This window comes from Pleurodeles waltl, chromosome 6 (assembly GCF_031143425.1).
Source record: "Pleurodeles waltl isolate 20211129_DDA chromosome 6, aPleWal1.hap1.20221129, whole genome shotgun sequence".
NCBI classification, from domain to species: Eukaryota; Metazoa; Chordata; class Amphibia; order Caudata; family Salamandridae; genus Pleurodeles; species Pleurodeles waltl.
In genome coordinates, this window is record NC_090445.1 from 74,053,971 (window position 1) to 74,073,612 (window position 19,642).

Sequence of the window (19,642 nt, forward strand, 5' to 3'; positions counted from 1 at the left end):
GAAAAGAATTAAAGTCTCCTCGATGAAAGTGGTTGATAAGCAACCGAATACCAATAGTTTTCCCTACCTGGGTATTACCTTTGATTCCTCCAGCTCTTGGGAGCCTAATATTGTGTCTCAAATTTCTTTGGGCAGTTGGGTCACTCCTGAGCATTCCTCATCCATCAGGAGAAAGTTATCTTCTGCCGCTCCTGATAATTTATAAAACCCAATGTGTCCTGATTGCTACATATGGAGCAGAAATCTGGGGTATAGCAAATAGTGCTGTTATCCAGGTAAAAGAGAACAGCTTCTGCAGAAAGATTTTGCCATCCCCCAGACCTCCCCAAACTGGGAGCTTCGACTCAGCTATTTAGAAGATTATATTAAATTTAGGCCCATCTTTCTGTGGATCTCTATCTGGTGGAATGAGAAAGCGGCGCTGAACTAACTTATCTTTAAAGATTGTTTATCATGTGTTACGGGCCTTAGCATTCCCTGTATTGCCCAGCTTAAGAAAAATTTCCATGGTTTGGTTAAACTTCAAGTATTTGATGATTCTAGTTTGTGCGGGAGGAGTACAGATGCTAATTTGCGTGCAGACTCTGAGGTTATCCAGGGAAGGCAGTAAACCCTCAATATCTGTAACTGAGGCCATCCCATGTTCTGGAGGATTATTTGATTTAACGTATGGTAGATGGGAGAGGTCGCTTTTAGTTCAACCAGAGCCTGTACTGTTGTGAACCTGTTGTGTTTTCCGCTTGTCCAACTTCTTGAGACTAAAGCATGTCCTTGTCCCTACGATGGTGCATCCACTCAGTCCCTGCTACATATTTTTCTTTTTCTGTAAGTTTTATCTGAGATTTACTATGCAGATTTCAATTCCTTATACTAAGAAGTTTAATATACAACACTGCAGATCAGCTCTGTACCATTTTTGACAGATGGTGAATCATGAGTGCTAGATCTTTTTTTAAAGTTGAAGTTCGCTCACGTAGCACTAAGCACTTTGATTATTTTATGTAGTTGAGATGCTGCATTGATGTAATGATGTCATGTTTTTATAAATGAAAGTTATATTTCTTGTATGGACGTTTATGGATGCTTTTGTATCCAAATAAAGTATGTATTCATTCAGTAAATTATCCCAAATGTTGTCTTGACAATAAGCAACCAAAATTAAAACATTTACACATGGATATAACTCCTGCTCCAACGTTATTCAGGTTCATTTACCTGGTTGCCAACCTCAATGGGGGGTTATACACAGGAGCTTTTAAAGTAGGTGACTGTACATTACACTATTGGTGACAATGAGTGGCATTATAAACAGATCCATTGCCTAGTGACAGTGACTTTATATAAAGGATAGAAAACCTCAATCATACTTTGTAAAGATAGTTAGTTGCCAAGGATATCCATGAGTAAGAACAAGTCCAACTCTGAAAGTGTCTTGAGATATTCTTTTAATATAAAAGTGGACGTCTGTCTTTTATGCCTTAAAATAAATAACATCCTACTTCTGTACATGTTTTCCTTTCCCTCTTCTCTCTTCAACCTCCACTAGAGTTTTGGTGCTCCCTCCTCCCACTCTCCCTTCTCCAATATATTGTTACACCTCTGTAATGGGAGCACAACACCTCACTGTCATCATTGACTGACCAGAGGCTCTCAATATCACTCACAGCACCAGTCTTGGATGGAAGACATTGTGTCCTGAAGGCACAGCCTAACAGCAAATCAATGGAGCGACATTCAGCTGACACTAATAGTTGCAACGGCAGGAGGAGGGCATTCCCCGCACAGGTAGCCCACCGCCAGAGCCTGAAGTCATCTAGTGCTTAGTGGAGGTACAAGAAGGATCCTGCCCATAGCAGTCGGAGCAGAGGTCCTGTATGAAAGAGGGAGCCACCAACAGTTCCTGGCGCTGTCTGATACTTAACTGGGGCTTGAAGGTGGTGGATTGCTCACAAGGGGTGATTATGCTCTGTGGCTACTGGTAGAAACCCAAGCTGGTTGCCACATGTTCCTCCTTTTCACACAAACCTACCACCAAACAGGGGTGTGTGGCATTTTTAGAAAGGGGCGGGACTTCCCAGTACAGCCTCTCCAAAACATCCAATCAGAGGGTGAAAACACAGCAGGGGATAAAGCCACACTTATATCACGCCATACAGTAAGAAAAGGAACTGCCCTATAAGGGTGTGGTATTTTGGACCAGTCCATATGTGACTCCTGTCACCTTTTAGTCAGGAGGGAGGTACCAGGCTGAACAGAGGTGTGCGGATAGTATCCTGATTTCACAGATTCCTGTGGGCGTTCTACCTCCTTGGAGTAATAACCTCGACCCTCCGCCAAGGGAATACAAACAATTGAGAATACCCTGTTACTCCTCTCTGAAGAAAGAACTGAAACAGACTGAAAGACATTCTTGAAATTGATGATTGTTCACTCTGAAGCACACTAAAAACTGGAAGTTTATTGTAAAGGAAGGGATCACTTCCTCTAGGTCATCCCTCGTCTCATGCTCTACAACCCCCTTTGTTAAAAATATCCCAGCTCCTGTCTTACTAAAATACATTTGCCATTCTTCACCTCTCCCCACTCACCCTTCTCCTTTACAAAATGTATTAGTTCTGGTGTTATCAAAGACTTTTAACAGTCCCCAAACAACTTTTTAATATATATAAATATACTTTATATATTACATATATATATTACACCTTTGCAACCACTACTATGTAGTTAGAATTAGATGAGAGTTTCCATTAGAAAGGCATTTTTGTTTCTTGAATACCGTTGACAAATTTGAAAGAAACTTTGAAAAATAAAAGTCACCCACTAAGGTTCTTAATGTAACTTTTTGCGCTGATCTGTTAAGCGCTTGGCCAAGATAAATGGGAATAAAGGAGGGGGGTACAAAAGTGACATTTCCAATTTTATTCCCATAGGAATCTTTGCTCTCTCTAACAAAAAAAACAGCTCAACAAAATTACACCACATTTGTTAAAAAGTTAGAACTTCACTCAGAAGTCGTGGTTCTTGTGATTTGGTATCAATCCGTTCAGCATTTTTTGCGAAAGTAACATTTAAATAGGTGCTTGGGCACAGCATGAAGGGCTTAATGGTGGTAAAAAGTTAAACATATCTGAAACGTTTATGTCTGATTGGCTCTGATTGGCCCATTTAGAATGGATGTAGAATATGTTGTGGCAGCATTTACAGGACTCCTGAGTGGGTACACCTTGGCCTCAGGGCCATGTGGGGGTCAGGGCGCCCGAAGAGAACCCTCAGGATGGCTAGAGCGCGCCACCAGGAACAAAAAGACACAAAAAAGCAGTCTCTTGGGGCAGAGAAAACATCGAAAGAAGTTCATCCTCTCGGGAGGACCAGCAGGGAACGGACGCATGCAGCACTCCACTTCTGGAAGCGTATTGAACCCACAGGGAGGGTTAAGCCCTAGGGAATCAGTGCAAGGCAAAAGTGATTGGAGAGAGTGTGCGTGGAGCCCAGTCCCATAGATATACTTACTCCCATGGGACCCTGCCTCTCGTGAAGCCAACACAACTTAGGAGCACCACAGCTCTCTTTGCTTATTTGTCCCTGGGTGCCCCCATTTCCTCTGGGAAACAACAAAGAGATGAGTGGCCAGGCCCTCCTTCCATCTCCATGCTGTAGAGGGGTGGGAGTGCCAAGCCTGAAGTCACCCACTCGTGCTCAGCACAGGTGGGCAGAGTACTTTGTTCCTGCTCCTGTCCGCAATCTGCACAGGTGGGGAGCAGAGAAGGATGCCACGGCACAGAGCAGCTGCACAAAGCAAGCGGGATCCGGCAGAGAAAGGAAAACGGCGTGGTAGTCCTCCCTTTTGCAGTTTCCCAGCAGCAGTGGTATCAAAGTGCCGCTGGCCAAGAGTGTCCCATAAGTCTTGTGTGGGCTTTAGAAAATGTGCATATTTGTGCCCGTGGTGCACGAGCTCAGGCAGGGGCACCACCAATGACACTGGAGTGGGTTATGGGGCTGCCAGTAGAACAGCAGACCCCACAAAAGTTTCCTAAGGGTTAGATGGATGACATCAGGGTAATTTTCAGACAGTTTTAAGCACTCCTAGAGTTTGAGCTTTTGCTCAGAGGTCCTGGAACATTGAGGCCCCTGTTGATAGGCCCTAAGGCTGGTCTTGCAGCATACTGAGAGTGGAGGGAACCATCATGCTCATATTTTATTGAAAGTGTAATTGTTTATTGACATTGAAGCCCCTGTTGGTAGGTCCTAAGGCTGGTCTTGCAGCATACTGAGAGTGGAGGGAACCATCATGCTCATATTTTATTGAAAGTGTAATCGTTTATTGACATTGAGGCCCCTGTTGGTAGGTCCTAAGGCTGGTCTTGCAGCATACTGAGAGTAGAGGGAACCATCATGCTCATATTTTATTGAAAGTTTAATTGTTTATTTATAATGACACCACTGATAACTATGCTTTATATGTCTTTGTGAAAGTCACACATTTGTTTTATTGATTATCATCAGGTTAACAGTGAGGCATTAAACATTCTAAAGAATGTCACTGTAAGGTAGTACCGTCCCTATACTTTTAATGGTGGTGCGAGGTCGGATATATGTTTCTGCCATTATGAATGTGGTGACACCCTGATGAAGCCAGCACTCTTGCTTTTTCATAACTACACCCCCTTGTAATGTGTCTAGTATGTGTAGGGGTATCATGGCCTTACGGTTCAAGGCTAGCGGTGTGGGCTGTTGGGAGACTGTCACTATAGGTATTTCCATTACCTACTTGTACATTTATGTAAATTAATTCAAATTACACAATTATTTGCAAACTAATTAGTTTGTGCATGGCTGGGCAATGCTTTAATGGGTATTGTTTGTTACATACCTGTGGACTAGTCCACACCACATCCCCTTAGCAAGCCTTAGACTGTGCCTCGCTACTATGAATGAGTAAAGTGCTACAAAGGGGTGCTATTCCATGCTATGAGGGCATTATTTTTTCAACATGCATTAATAAGAACTTTACCTTTTCAGGTTCCTTGATTCACCGTCCACCAGAGTCTACTTCTAGTTGAATGTCTCTGGTGGCTGAGGTTTTATCCCCTATGTACTTTAGTGTACTAATATTAATATTCATACTGACGATTTCAATGGCAGCCTGGCTTCCTTGCTTATCAGATTTTAAGGCCCTGCATTGACAGCAAATAGTTAATGGGCCCACTCACACAGCCGGTCACTTACTGGAGCCCATCTTCATCTTTTCTAATCTCCTCTCTTTGATTGTTACCACCCCTATACCTCTTATCGGGGCAGGTCATCCACCGCATCCCTGTTCTAATTTGTGCTAGTGATGCTGGAGAGTCTACTCTGGGACCCAAAATCTTTTCTCAGCGTTGGTCCACATTTAAACCTGCACTGTTCTGCTCTCATCTTCAAGAGATTATGCCTGAGCTGGGAGGGACAGTGGGCATTCTCACAGAGCTTGCCACAATTGTATCCATTCCACACTGAATCATTCCTTCCACTGAAACCAGGTACTAAATTTAAAGCTCGCCTTCTGGTCTCCTTGGTTCAATGATCCTTTATTAGCTCTAAAGAAACCTGCAAACGTTTGGAGCATGCCTGGTGCAAACATTACACTTGGAAGGATTAATTAAAGTTTAAACTGGTTACCAAGGATTATCATAGGGCGTGCAGGGCAGCTAGCACAGCTTACTGTCCTGAAAAAAATGCTGGTGCCCGAACCACCTCCAAAAAGCTCTTTCAAATTGCGAAGTCACTCATGGATCCCTCTATGGCATAAACTGCAATGAACTTACAGTTTGTTTCTGCAAAGTTGGTGAATAGTCATGCCTCTTTTAGCATTACATCTGCCATGGATTCGACCATCACTCCTCTTGCCTCTGAATCCATCCTGGCATCTTACCATCCTATAGATAACATCAGCTTAACAGCTGTCTTGGATACCACTAAGTGGGGTTCTCTGCTAGATCTCTTACCACCTGCAATTCTGAGAATGGTGAGCTCCAGTTCTGGTAAACGTTCTCAACACCTCCATGTTTAATGGACTGTTCCTCTGCTTTGGAAATATGTGTTGGTTGTTCCGCTGCAAAAGAAACCCAGTCTGGAAATAACAAGATGGTGTAGTTATCGCCCAGTCTTGCTGCTGCCCATCTGCGTGAAGATCCTTGAAAAGAATATTAATCGCCAACTGTTGGCATCAGTGGCGTAGCGTGGGTTGTCAGCACCCGGGGCAAGGCAAGTAATTTGCGCCCCCTAACCCGGGGCAAGGCAAGTAATTTGCGCCCCCTAACCCGTGGATTTTAGCACTCGAGTCTCTTCCAAGATGTTGCGCCCGGCCCCCCCTGCACCCCCCACGCTACGCCACTGGTTGGCATTGGAGGTTAACAATTTGCTTCATCCTTCACAATGAGGTTTCTGTCCTGAATACAGCACGGAAACCGCACTTTTTGGTGTAACTGAGCACCTCAGATTGAATCTTGGCAGAGGGTAAACTGCAGCTCTCATTCTTCTGGATTTGAGGGCAGCATTTGATACAGTCTCCCATCCTGTGCTCCTCCAGTTATTAGCATCCAGGGCATGCCTCTCTCTCCTAGTTTTCCTACTTTTTGCAAGATCGCTCATTTCAAGCCATTTCGACACCCTATAAATCCTTGCTACACCAGTTACCATATGGCATTCTGCAGGGCTCTTTATCGAGCTACACATTGTTTAATATCTATGTCCGTCCCTTGACCGACATAGTGGAAGGCTATGGTGCCGACGACACACAGATTAATGTGCCATTTTCTGCTATGGATGGTTATAGATCACCTAATCTCAGAATCTGCCGCATGGAGGTGGCAAGATGGATGAGGAACAATTATTTAAAACTGGTTGACAATCATCCTCAACTATGGGGCCCTCCCTGTTGGCTGGTTCAATTGAAGCCTTTCCCAAACCCAGTCAGGTGGTCCTGGATATTGGCTTCTTGCTGGATGTTATCCTTACCATGGACCAACAAATAAATAAGGTGGCCAATAGCTGCTTTTATAAACTTAGTTATCTGAGAAAAATGCTTTGACTCTTACCCTCCTCTACTCAAAGGATGATTGTGCAGGCTTTGATTCTTTCTATACTTGATTATGGCAACGTTCTCTATCTAGGGTCTACCAAGTCCTCAGTGAGCCGACTTCAGATTATTCAGAGTGCAGTAGCCCATCTTCTATGTCATATTACAAAATGTTGTTTTGGTTTCTCTTCATCTACAGAAACTGCACTGGCTCCCTTTTGATAAAGGCTTCCAGTTGAAGGCGTTGTGCTATATACACAAAGCCACAACTCGCTCTGGACTTACATACTTAGGGTTACTAGATCATCCAGACTGCTTGTGCCGTGTGTCACACTCAGGCAATCAGAATTGTGCTGCAGTGGAGACCTGTTGGTCCTCAGGAATGTTGGAGTGCTTCAGGGACCAGCAGGGCCCATTAATTGGTTGGTTTGTGCATACTTAAAGTTGGTAACATGAGGTCATCTTGACCGCACTTGCATTGGCTGTAGTTCTATGAAGACGCCCTGTAGTTTTTCTGATTCTTTTCTCAGGCAATCTCAAGTGGTTTGAGGGTCATTTTGTGGTTGGTACTGTAGTTAGTGGTATGGGTGGCCGGCTCACAGGTATGTCAACAGAGGAGGTGAGAGACGCCCTTTGTACTCTCTGCGAGGCTGGGTGGGAGAATCTAATGAAGCTGGGAGTGTATTCTAAGGCTTTGGTGGGTATGAGGAGGCCCAGAAGGGATGTGGTGGTTACAGTCGCTATATTATGGATGTGCCTTAGCAGGGCTGGATGAGGTGAGGGTTGGTGATGGAAGAATGCTTACCGGTAGTAGTTCCAGCTGAAAGCAGAAGAGCAGGTGAGGGGCAGCAAAGCCACAATGTTCCCCTCAAATGCCAAAGAAATGCGACAAGCCCACAGCGTGAGAATGTCTAGGAAACAGGGTGCTACCAGGATAGCTGAAGGCAGACACTGTCAGCTGCAATGGATTGTGATGCAAAGACAGAATCAGGCCAGCAGGGGGCGCTGGGAGATGCCCTCACCATTTCAGAGCAGCCTCTTATTATGTGGGAGCAAGGATGTTGCACCTGAAGATGCGCTGAATCCACTACCAGATTTAGCAGGGACAGAGACAAGATTAGCAGGAATTGAAGAGTGCCTATGTCAGCTTGGGTATAAAAAGGCTGGCTCAAAGCGATGATGATGTACAAACATAAGGGGACAGATTGTAAAAAATAAAATTACTGAGACAGATGCCGGGATGTCTCCGTTTACATCCCCAGGCACGGAGAGGTCAGGTTGTCCCCGCTTTTCAGAAGGAGCACAGAGTGGGCAAAATCAAGATTTAACCCCTCTGTTGGAACTGGACTAAGAGAAGGAACTGGAAGGGGGAAGTACTACATCGGGTGCAAATGAAAGACAAAGTGCACAAGGATCTGGGGACTGGCTCTGAGAGAGAGAGGGGTGGTGTTTCTAATGATGGGGCACAGTCTTTTATGTTACAGGCACACCTGGTACCTGGGGCAGCCACAGTGAGGATAGTTGCTGCATGGAAAAAGGGTAGTTGATTCAGTGAAGACCCATACAGGCGAGAAGTGTGTTTACAACCAGGTGGGTGTAAATGGTGGCACGCTTGGTAGATATTGAGAGAGGAGAATAATAAAAAAATAAAAAAAAAGAGGTAAAAATTTGTTCTGTTGCTGTGGGGACATATTCTTGGGGAATTCACAGATTCCCCAAAGATGTTGAGAAGTCCATTGGTACAGTTGCAGCATGGGGTGTGACACTTCACACAGAATTAACGAAAGGAGATACGGCTCAGCATTTTGGGGAAGTTGAAGGGGAAAGAACTGCGGGACAGGGGCATTAGGCAAAGATGACAAGAGGCAGGTTTTAGAAAAGTATAATAAATAATCAAAGAAACAGGTGAAGAATAGAAACAAAAGGCTAAATACAAGAACAAAATTGACATACATTGGTGTATCAATGCCACTAAGAGCTCATTTAACGAACACCCACAAAAGAAAACATCTGGAAAGGGAACTTTCCCATTGTCATTAATTAGTAATGATGAAGGAATCGTCAAATGAAGAGGCATGGGAACTTGCCGGCAACCCAAAATTAAGAATTACAGTGGACACATGGGCATAAGCGTTTTTTAAATTTGCGAGTGTCTAGTGTGAAAAGTTCCCTGAGAGGGTGATTGTCATTTTTAAGTATATGGATATTGTAAAGAAATGGACTTTGGGGTTTGTATGGTATAGATATGACAAGGAGTTCGAGGCTAGGTTAATATTTTCCTAAGAATACCTGGGGGGAATACAATAATTATATTTGTTTGCAGATAATTGCCCCTACAAGAGCAGCATAATCACACAGCCAGTAGTTTGCTGCTGTCTTACAGGCCCTTTCTGGGGTGTCCCATACAGGGGTGGGTGGGGTTGCAGTGGTAGGCACATAAGGAGTTAACTCCAGAGCACGCATGGATTTAACTGGGGTTATTGTAACAAGAGTCCATGCAAGGACAAATACAATTGCTCTTATTACATCCAATTGTAAAGTGCTTGAGGGAGCCCAAAGCTACAAAGCAGCCACAATAGAGGGGCTGAAGAGGTGGACAATAATTTAGTAACAAGGGCTTTTACTCTAGTCGCTTATGTATGGCAAAAAAAAACACAACACTCCTTGACTGTGGTTTTAAGAAGAGTTTTTGCCTAGATTACAAGGCCCTAGAGTGCCGTGGTTCGCTGACAACCTCAAATCTGCCAAGCAAATGCCACACATTGCAAGAGACAAGGTTTTCAATTAAGTGAGGGAGGGCAGAATGGAGAGTCCATTTAACCTTGGCCTTTGGAGAATGTAATGGTCTTTCCATTAGATGTGGTCTCTAAGAAGATGGCTGGTGAATTTCGTATGGTCTGTGGTCTCCCGAAGGGCAGTTGGTGAATGAGCTTATTGCTATGCAATTTGCTTCAGTGGATGTTGCCTTTGGCTTGATTAGAAATAGCGGTGAGAGTGCACTCGTTGATACGTTTGACATACATTTAGTTTACTGCCTGTGAACTTATTAGACTTTGGGCTTCAAGGTATATTTTTGAACTCCAGTTTTTTGCAGATAAGCCATTGCTCGTGGGGTGTGCCCTAGCATGTAAACTATTTGAGAGTTTCAGATGTTTCTTAAAATGGTGTTTTTCTTCTCAAGAGCAGGTGACTGTGGAGTGACTGTTTCTCTGGACAATTTTCTGTTCATGGAGCAAGCACATACTGACTGTGTGGAGTGTGCTAGAGCACTTAAGGAGTTTGAGTTGTTGACAGACGCTAAAGACAGAAGGACCAAATATCACACTAATATTTTTTGGAACAGAAATTGACTCGGTAGATATGGTGGCCCGTCCACCAGAGGCAAAGGCTGGAAAAAGCCAATTCTGCAAAGAAATTGGAGGTAAGAAAAATGCAAACTCTGCTAGGTCATCTAAACCTTGCATGCAGAGTAGTGGGAGCAAGGGAGAACTTACTGCAGATGTCTGGGTTTTGCTCTATCTGGTGCTTCATTGCCACATCACAGAATTCACATTCCATCAGCAGTTAGCGGGGATTTAGAAATCTGGCAGAATTTTCAAAAACATTTCAATGGTGTGACGTCCTGGTTCCTGGAAGATGAATTTCTGTGGTTAATCCAAACATTTTCAGATGCAACAAAAGTTAGACACATTTGATTGCTGTGTATGTTACACAGCTTCATGCTAGGTTGTTTAAAGTTCAGCATTGAATTTAGAGCAAGACATGCCAGGTGTGAACAATAACATAGTGGGTGATTTGTCTCATTCACAGTGACAGAAATGCCATGGACTAGCACTAGCAGCAGCTGCTCAGACTAAAGTACCATTAGAGGTCTGGTCTCTTAAGAAGCAAAGAATTATTGAGCAAACTGAGCAGTCTTTAGCACCCTCTCCAATAGGAGCTCACAGAAAGGGTTGAGCAGAATCTATCACAGGAGAGGCATGGAAGAGAGGTTATGAAGGACAAAGTTAGGTGGCAAGGCGTAAGGATGTGGTATCTTTTATATTGCAGTTGATGAAAAAGGTTTGCCTGCTGTGGCTATAGCAGGGAAACTGGAATGTACTGCCTTTATGGAAAGATGTTTGGGGTCATCAGTAGGTGAACTGGGGAGTCACATTTTAAAGGGTTGGGGGAAAACAGCAGAGAAGGTCACCGCAAGACAGGGAACAGAAATCAGAAAACCTGTATTTTTTTGGTATTTTTAATGTTCTTACTCAAATTATACATGCATGGATGTTCTTTGGGGGATTTAGAGTTTCCAAACTGTTGGGTAATTCCAATTTCTTGGGCATAACATTTGAAAAGCAGATGCAATCTGAGATGCTATTGTATTTGCTGAGGAAGTTGACAGCAGACCAGAGTGACTGAGGAAGGAAGTGTTGTTGAGGAAAGAAAAAGGTCCTCTATGCCATGTGGCAGTCTGGCTTCAGTTCAAACACTTGGTAGAGCACCCTACAGGATGAAAAACATTCAACTTCCTTCCAGCTTTTAGCAGCTCTGCTCTGCTGAAAGCTCTTGAACAATTGCACCGGGATCATCAGTGTTTAAGTACTCACTCCTTCAGGACAGGAGTGGCCTCTGGCTTATAGGTGGAAATCATCAGAAGACTGAGGAGATGGAAGTCAGACTGTTGTTGGCAATATATTCACAATGTTGATGATGCGTGATAGCAGGTTCATGTTTCTAATTTGTATCCTCTCTCTGCAGGTTGGTTTGCTGGGCCTTGGACAGCAGTTCGGGCTGGACTGTTCCCCTGGGGAACAGGGTCAAGACTGATTTGCATATGGCTGGGTCCAAACTGGGGTGGCGTGGTGAGCAAAAAAACAATGGATTAAACCCAGATCTTTGTGACTGGGGGTGAATGTCTGCATTGTTCAGCATTGCATCCATCATCTGTTCTTTTTGAGTTTGTCACCCCAAGTGGGAAGGGTATGCCTAGACGTAAGTCCCGTGCTCACTGGATTCAAGCTAGCCTGGCTGATGAAGGGTGATACCCTAAAACCAGTCCTAGGATGCTTGTTTCTGGTCCAGGGAGGACCTGACTTGGCAGTTCGGGCTCGACTGTTCCCCTGGGGAACAGGGTCAAGACTGATTTGCATATGGCTGGGTCCAAACTGGGGTGGCATGGTGAGCAAAAAAAGTGATGGATTAAACCCAGATCTTTGTGACTGGGGGTGAATGTCTGCATTGTTCTGCCTTCCGTCCATCATCTGTTCTTTTTGCATTTGTGACCCCAAGTGGGAAGGGTGTGCCCAGATTTGGGTCCCGTGCTCACTACGCCACTGGATTCAAGCTAGCCTTGCTGATGAAGGGTCATACTCTGAAACCGGTCCTAAGATTCTTGTTTCTGGTCCAAGGAGGACCTGGCTTGGCGGTTCGAGCTGGACTGTTCCCGTGGGGAATGGGGTCGAGACTGATTTGCATATGGCTGGGTCCAAACTGGGGTGGCGTGGTGAGGAAAAAAACAATGGATTAAACCCAGATCTTTGTGACTGGGAGTGAATGTCTGCATTGTTCAGCATTCCATCCATCATCTGTTCTTTTTGCGTTGGGCCTGGGACAGATTCATTTACCATTTGGATTATTAGTTGTTCTTTTATGCGCTGGACAGAGAAGCAGCTCAAGAAGAGGCAGTTTAGTGTGGGATGGGGACTTTGTGCTGATTACTTTTAGGTTAATTGGTGGGGTAAGGGCGGGACCAGTTGCTACCATAGCTGTCAGAATTAGTGGCATCTCATGGTTGTCCAACTGATTGTTAATTCACCTGCAAGAGTATGATGTGTTGCATGAAGGAGGATTTGAGGGTGACTGCAAGTTCTAGGTCAGGCTCTCATATCATTTGAGCAAAACTAATACTGGGACGGGTATGGAAAGGTATGAAACACAATGGGGTAGAAAGAGCTCGAAGAAATGTGAATGGGGACATGAAGAGATTTTGTGGAGAACAAAGCATAATGGCTTTGCAGCGCAAGAACACTATAGAAAAGTATTTGTCATCATTTAGACAGGATGGGATTAGTTTTTCCTTTCAGCAATGAATACTATTTGATGGGCACCAGGGAGCTCCTAGCAAAGAAATTGATGGTGAGGTTTGGAGTTAGTAGGCAGTGGGTTGTTTGACTGGTGAGGCGACAGTCACAGTCGAAGGCAGAGATTATGCTATGTGGCTGTTGGGCAGGAAAATACCTTGACAGGGTCTTTTTGGGTGGCAGGAGGATGAAGGCTTGGAAGAGTCTGGGGCAGAGGGGAGTTAGAGGATGGGATCCATGAAGGCAGCATTTTGGGGTAGGTTGGATGGATGATGGTTGGAAGGATATTGGAAGTGAGTGGTCGGTGGGGTCGTTTGATTGGGAAATTCTGTCACGGCGGGGAGGGGTCAGGTATTAATAAGCATTAGTTAGGCGAGTTATAATTATCCTTGTAATGTTTTGAGACTAACTTCACACCTGACCTAGTAAAGCACCTTTTGCTCTTACTCTATGGCCTTTCTTGCAGGCTGTCTCACCTGAATATCTGATAATGAAATAAAGAATTCAGTATTAAAAAACAGGATATATTGTCATTTTTTCCTCCAATAAACAGAGACCGTTGTTGTGCAGATCACAGCTGGTCATGGCTGGTGCTGCTTCTTAATGCAATCTTCTGTGTTTCCTTTCAGGAACACAATAAAATGCCATTCTGAAACACAGATTTCTTCACTCTGTACATTTCCTCGTTAGGAACAGTATTGTTTTTGTATGGCTGGATAAAATTCTGAAACCGATGCTGAGAGAACTGATTTGAGTGTTCAGAAGTCTTGGCTGTCCTCACACCGACCCATGTACCATAAAAGTAAGGCACTGTGTCGCTAAGCTTACCTTTATTTAAATACAATGTCCAAGATCACATGTGAGGTTGTGTGAAACATCTCAGTGACACTTGTGGAAATCTTAAACATTAAACATCTGAAAAGTACTGGCAAACTACAAAAATAATTCACATTAGTGCATGAGAAGAGGGGCTGCTTGAAGATAGATAGATGGATAGATAGATGCAGAAAGACAGATAGATTGAAGGGCAGGAAGGTTTGATGTCTATTATCCCACGTCTCTATTTTAGATTTGTGTCTCTTTTTTGCTAAGATAAAGTGACAAGAGCGTCACTGCTAAAGAGTCTATACACATTTTTAACGATGATCTCGAGATCTCTATTGTGCCTAGAACGGCTTCTCAACATCAGTCACTTTCCATTCATAAAGCTCTGTACTGGGCTCGCAGCACCTTCTCCCCTGTATGTAAAGGTCCTATTTCTATGGCTGCCTCGTGTCTGTGTCTATTTAGGTAACACACAATAGTACCCTACAGAGCCTGGCACTACTGTGGCAATAAAAATAAGGTAAATATACAAACTGCACCTGTTTATCAATGCCAGACCTACTGGATTTGCCAACACTTGTTTTTCCATAGCTGCTAAGTGACACGTGTCATCTTCAGCCAAAGCTGACTTTTTGCCAATATCATTTTACATGCTCTTTTCTTTGAGCCTGTAAAACAAAACTACATGCCCCATAATGCAGTTTTGCTGGTGAGTTCTAAAGAAAACCCAAGACTTCCACAAATGTTAAGCAAGACATTTCACAGCTACGTTCTTGTTTCAGTCATCCACGTTTGCTCACTCATCAAACCTCCTTCCTAAATAAGTAACGTTACGTCACAGTGCCAAATGGTTTTGCATCAGGCCAGAGGGGGCAGATTTCAAGACTGACTTAATCCTTGCCTCTGAGTTTAAGAGGAAGACGCGAGCGCCAAATCTCGGCCTCCAGAAGCAGGAGTATGTTTGTATTTCTCTTCCTCAGGTGCTCCCTGCGATGCAAATAAACTGAGTTTGTGTTTACAGTTTTATGTAGCGCGAACCTCACTCATGGGTATTGCAGCGCATTATATGGGCACCAGTTTCATTACACAAGGACACGTTCACTTTTGTGGGTGCGGGGAGATCAGTGATTTGTCCAGAATCCCAGGTAGTTGAATTGACGCCGGGACTTGATTCTGGTTCCCCACTCGGTAGGTCTGGCCGGAGCCCCACATCCTGTGACATTACTACTTGCATGTAATGACAATATACACAGAAACCTTACTTGGGGTTGGAGACTAAGAGTGACATTACCCACAGCTCCTTTACCTGGTGACAGGGAGTGACTGACACCTCTCTCTAACCTGCCGGTGCTGAGGGTCTCTTCACTCCCGTCCTGTCACCGGCAGGATCCGCAGCGCCCCCGCGTTCCTCCCTCCCTTGTTGATACATGGACTGAAGATAGGCCGCAGGGTGGGGGGGAAGGAGGCCCCGGAGAAGGTGAAGAGCAGAGACCGGTCATCCACATTGTACACCGAGAGCCTGCCCGCCTCATAGTCCAGGAAGAGACCCACAGCCCTGGGGGGTGCACGGGGGGTCAGGAGGGTGGAGGGGAAGGTGCCAGCTCTGTATTCACCATCTCTGAGACACACTGCCCAGTATCCGTTCTTAGGTGATAGTGAGATCTTCCCCTTCCTGCTCACAGCCTCGTCACACACCCCCAGGTCCCAGCCCATCTTGTCCCCCACCTCCACCTCCCAGTAATGCCGCCCGGAGCTCAGCCTCTCTCTCCCCAGGACAACGAGGACCGAATTGAATTTCTGGGGGGTGTCGGGCAGGTCCTGTGCTCCGTCTCTGTGCCTCACGCTCCTTCCGTCCTCGGACAGGATGAGGCACCGATGCGCAGTGTCAGGATCCAGGGTCACCGCAGCTGCAAGACACAGAAGCAGAGGTCAGAGCTCAGCAACCAATGATCACATTAGTAATTACAGCCCCCCAGCCACGGGCCGCCCACAGACACGGACTCACAACACCTCAGTCCTGTATCCATCCACATTCCTACCAATGAATCATTCAGTCCTCGCACTTCTCCTCCGCCGGCTTCTTTACCAGAAACACAATGCTCTGGAGCTGGTGAAACAAAACACACAATCCAGCCCTGGAGGGGACAGTGAACGGCTCTCTGTGGCCCTGCACTGCCGGGCTCTGCAGTACCCGGTTCTCGGTTCCTGGTTCTAGACTGCTGGCTCTAACATTGTGGGAAACGTTTCATATCACAAGAATTACAGAATAAGAAATGTAATCAAAAGGGTTCTCAATGTAATCAGCACAAGTAACTGATTTAAAAAAATCCCGCTAATGGTATGGTTTTATACAGGGAGTGCAGAATTATTAGGCAAGTTGTATTTTTGAGGATTAATTTTATTATTGAACAACAACCATGTTCTCAATGAACCCAAAAAACTCATAAATATCAAAGCTGAATATTTTTGGAAGTAGTTTTTAGTTTGTTTTTAGTTTTAGCTATGTTAGGGGGATATCTGTGTGTGCAGGTGACTATTACTGTGCATAATTATTAGGCAACTTAACAAAAAACAAATATATACCCATTTCAATTATTTATTATTACCAGTGAAACCAATATAACATCTCAACATTCACAAATATACATTTCTGACATTCAAAAACAAAACAAAAACAAATCAGTGACCAATATAGCCACCTTTCTTTGCAAGGACACTCAAAAGCCTGCCATCCATGGATTCTGTCAGTGTTTTGATCTGTTCACCATCAACATTGCGTGCAGCAGCAACCACAGCCTCCCAGACACTGTTCAGAGAGGTGTACTGTTTTCCCTCCTTGTAAATCTCACATTTGATGATGGACCACAGGTTCTCAATGGGGTTCAGATCAGGTGAACAAGGAGGCCATGTCATTAGATTTCCTTCTTTTATACCCTTTCTTGCCAGCCACGCTGTGGAGTACTTGGACGCGTGTGATGGAGCATTGTCCTGCATGAAAATCATGTTTTTCTTGAAGGATGCAGACTTCTTCCTGTACCACTGCTTGAAGAAGGTGTCTTCCAGGAACTGGCAGTAGGACTGGGAGTTGAGCTTGACTCCATCCTCAACCCGAAAAGGCCCCACAAGCTCATCTTTGATGATACCAGCCCAAACCAGTACTCCACCTCCACCTTGCTGGCGTCTGAGTCGGACTGGAGCTCTCTGCCCTTTACCACTCCAGCCACGGGCCCATCCATCTGGCCCATCAAGACTCACTCTCATTTCATCAGTCCATAAAACCTTAGAAAAATCAGTCTTGAGATATTTCTTGGCCCAGTCTTGACGTTTCAGCTTGTGTGTCTTGTTCAGTGGTGGTCGTCTTTCAGCCTTTCTTACCTTGGCCATGTCTCTGAGTATTGCACACCTTGTGCTTTTGGGCACTCCAGTGATGTTGCAGCTCTGAAATATGGCCAAACTGGTGGCAAGTGGCATCGTGGCAACTGCACGCTTGACTTTTCTCAGTTCATGGGCAGTTATTTTGCGCCTTGGTTTTTCCACACGCTTCTTGCGACCCTGTTGACTATTTTGAATGAAACGCTTGATTGTTCGATGATCACGCTTCAGAAGCTTTGCAATTTTAAGAGTGCTGCATCCCTCTGCAAGATATCTCTCTATTTTTGACTTTTCTGAGCCTGTCAAGTCCTTCTTTTGACCCATTTTGCCAAAGGAAAGGAAGTTGCCTAATAATTATGCACACCTGATATAGGGTGTTGATGTCATTAGACCACACCCCTTCTCATTACAGAGATGCACATCACCTAATATGCTTAATTGGTAGTAGGCTTTCGAGCCTATACAGCTTGGAGTAAGACAACATGCATGAAGAGGATGATGTGGTCAAAATACTCATTTGCCTAATAATTCTGCACTCCCTGTAGAAGTACATTATAAAGACTGTTCAACAACAATGGGAACCCCTCAGCCCCCCAACCCCCGTCTTCCCACCACCATCCCAACATTCCACCCAATGTCCCCTCTTTATCAGTGAAATAACCTCCCTGTCCACCTACAGCCATAAGCACCTTCAGGCCGGCTCTCTGCTGGACTCTGCTATACAGCTGCTCATGAATAAAAGGGCTGTTGTTTAAAAATGGAAAACAAACATAGGGGAGAAATATGGAGAAGCAAACTCTGTGGGAGAAATGTCACAAACAGAGACGTCCACGTGGAAATAGCTGCCTCCAGTTTATAAAACATTAATTCATTTTATTATTTCACCGACTGAAATGCAACGTTCCTTGCTATTTACTTCTGAGTTGAGCTTCCTTGGTGGATTTTTAATGCAAATTCAATCACAACGCTAGAAACATCATTTTGAGGTTTCTGCAGAGGGGGCAATCGAAAGCTCCCCCACATCTGACACTTTTTCACGCAGACCTGGTTTATTATGAGTCAGATGCAAGGTTTTAAAACTTCCCAGATCTGAATCACACAATATGAGATTATTTCAGTGTGATAATGCAAGCAGGGCGCATCTCATACAGCAAAGCAGCATAGAGCGTTGTATTCTAAGAGTGGGTTGTGGGGTCCGCCTGAGACTCGACCAAGGGAACCAGAATGGGGGTTCTCAACAGTAGAAACTAGAACAGAGAGTGGTTTACTGCGCAGAGCACCGGAGGCTGTGTAAAGAAATCTGGGAGGCAGTGGCCATTGTAAGGCGTTGAGGGTTGTGCAAAGTGGAGGCTCGAGGCTGTGCAGTGATTGCACTGCCGTGTAGGGAATGAGGCTGGCCGACTGGACTATGCAGTGTAAGGATTGGGGCTGTGCGGGTTGCACTATGCTGTGCAAGGACTGAGACTGTGCAGGGATTGGCTATGCAGTGTAAGGATTGGGGCTGTGCAGATTGCACTATGCTGTGCAAGGACTGAGACTGTGCAGGGATTGGCTATGCAGTGTAAGGATTGGGGCTGTGCAGATTGAACTATGCTGTGTAAGGATTGAGACTGTGCAGGGATTGGACTATGCAGTGTAAGGATTGGGGCTGTGCAGATTGCACTATGCTGTGTAAGGATTGAGACTGTGCAGGGATTGGCTATGCAGTGTAAAGATTGGGGCTGTGCAGATTGAACTATGCTGTGTAAGGATTGAGACTGTGCAGGGATTGGACTATGCAGTGTAAGGATTGGGGCTGTGCAGATTGCACTATGCTGTTTAAGGATTGAGGGTGTGAAGAGCTTGAACTATGCTGTGCAGGGACTGAAAATGTGCAGGTGTTGGACTATGCTGTGTAAGGGCTGAGGCTGGGCAGAGACTGGACTATGCTGTGCAGAGAATGAACCGGAGCAGAGATTGGACTATGGTGTGCAGAGATTGGACTATACTGTGTAGGGACTGAGGCTGTGCAGATTTGACTGTGCTGTGTAGGGATTAGGGCAGTGCAGATTTTGGACTATGCTTTGCAGGAATTGAGGGTGTGTAAAGTCTGGACTATGCTGTGTAAGGACTGCAGTTGTGCAGATTGGTCTATGCTCTATAGGGATTGATAGAATGCAGAGATTGGACTGTGCTGTGCAGGGACTGAGCTGTGCAGACTGGACAATGCTGTGCAGGAATTGAGGTGGTGCAAACATAGGGGCAGAAGCAATGCGGAGATTGGACTATGCTGTGCAGGGACTGAGCTGTGCTGATTGGACAATGTTGTGCAGGGATTGAG

At 44.9% G+C, this 19,642-nt stretch overlaps 1 protein-coding gene across 1 annotated transcript in view; it reads right to left on the reverse strand.

Moving 5' to 3' along the window:
• Window positions 1-1,428: 1,428 nt before the first annotated feature.
• LOC138299225 (E3 ubiquitin-protein ligase TRIM39-like) overlaps window positions 1,429-19,642 on the reverse strand; it is a 116,759-nt gene continuing 98,545 nt past the window's right edge. Inside the window, exon 7 of the mRNA XM_069237356.1 lies at window positions 1,429-15,857. Within this exon, the coding sequence (XP_069093457.1) occupies window positions 15,313-15,857 (545 nt within the window). The 3' untranslated portion in view covers window positions 1,429-15,312. The remainder of the gene's footprint in view (window positions 15,858-19,642) is intronic.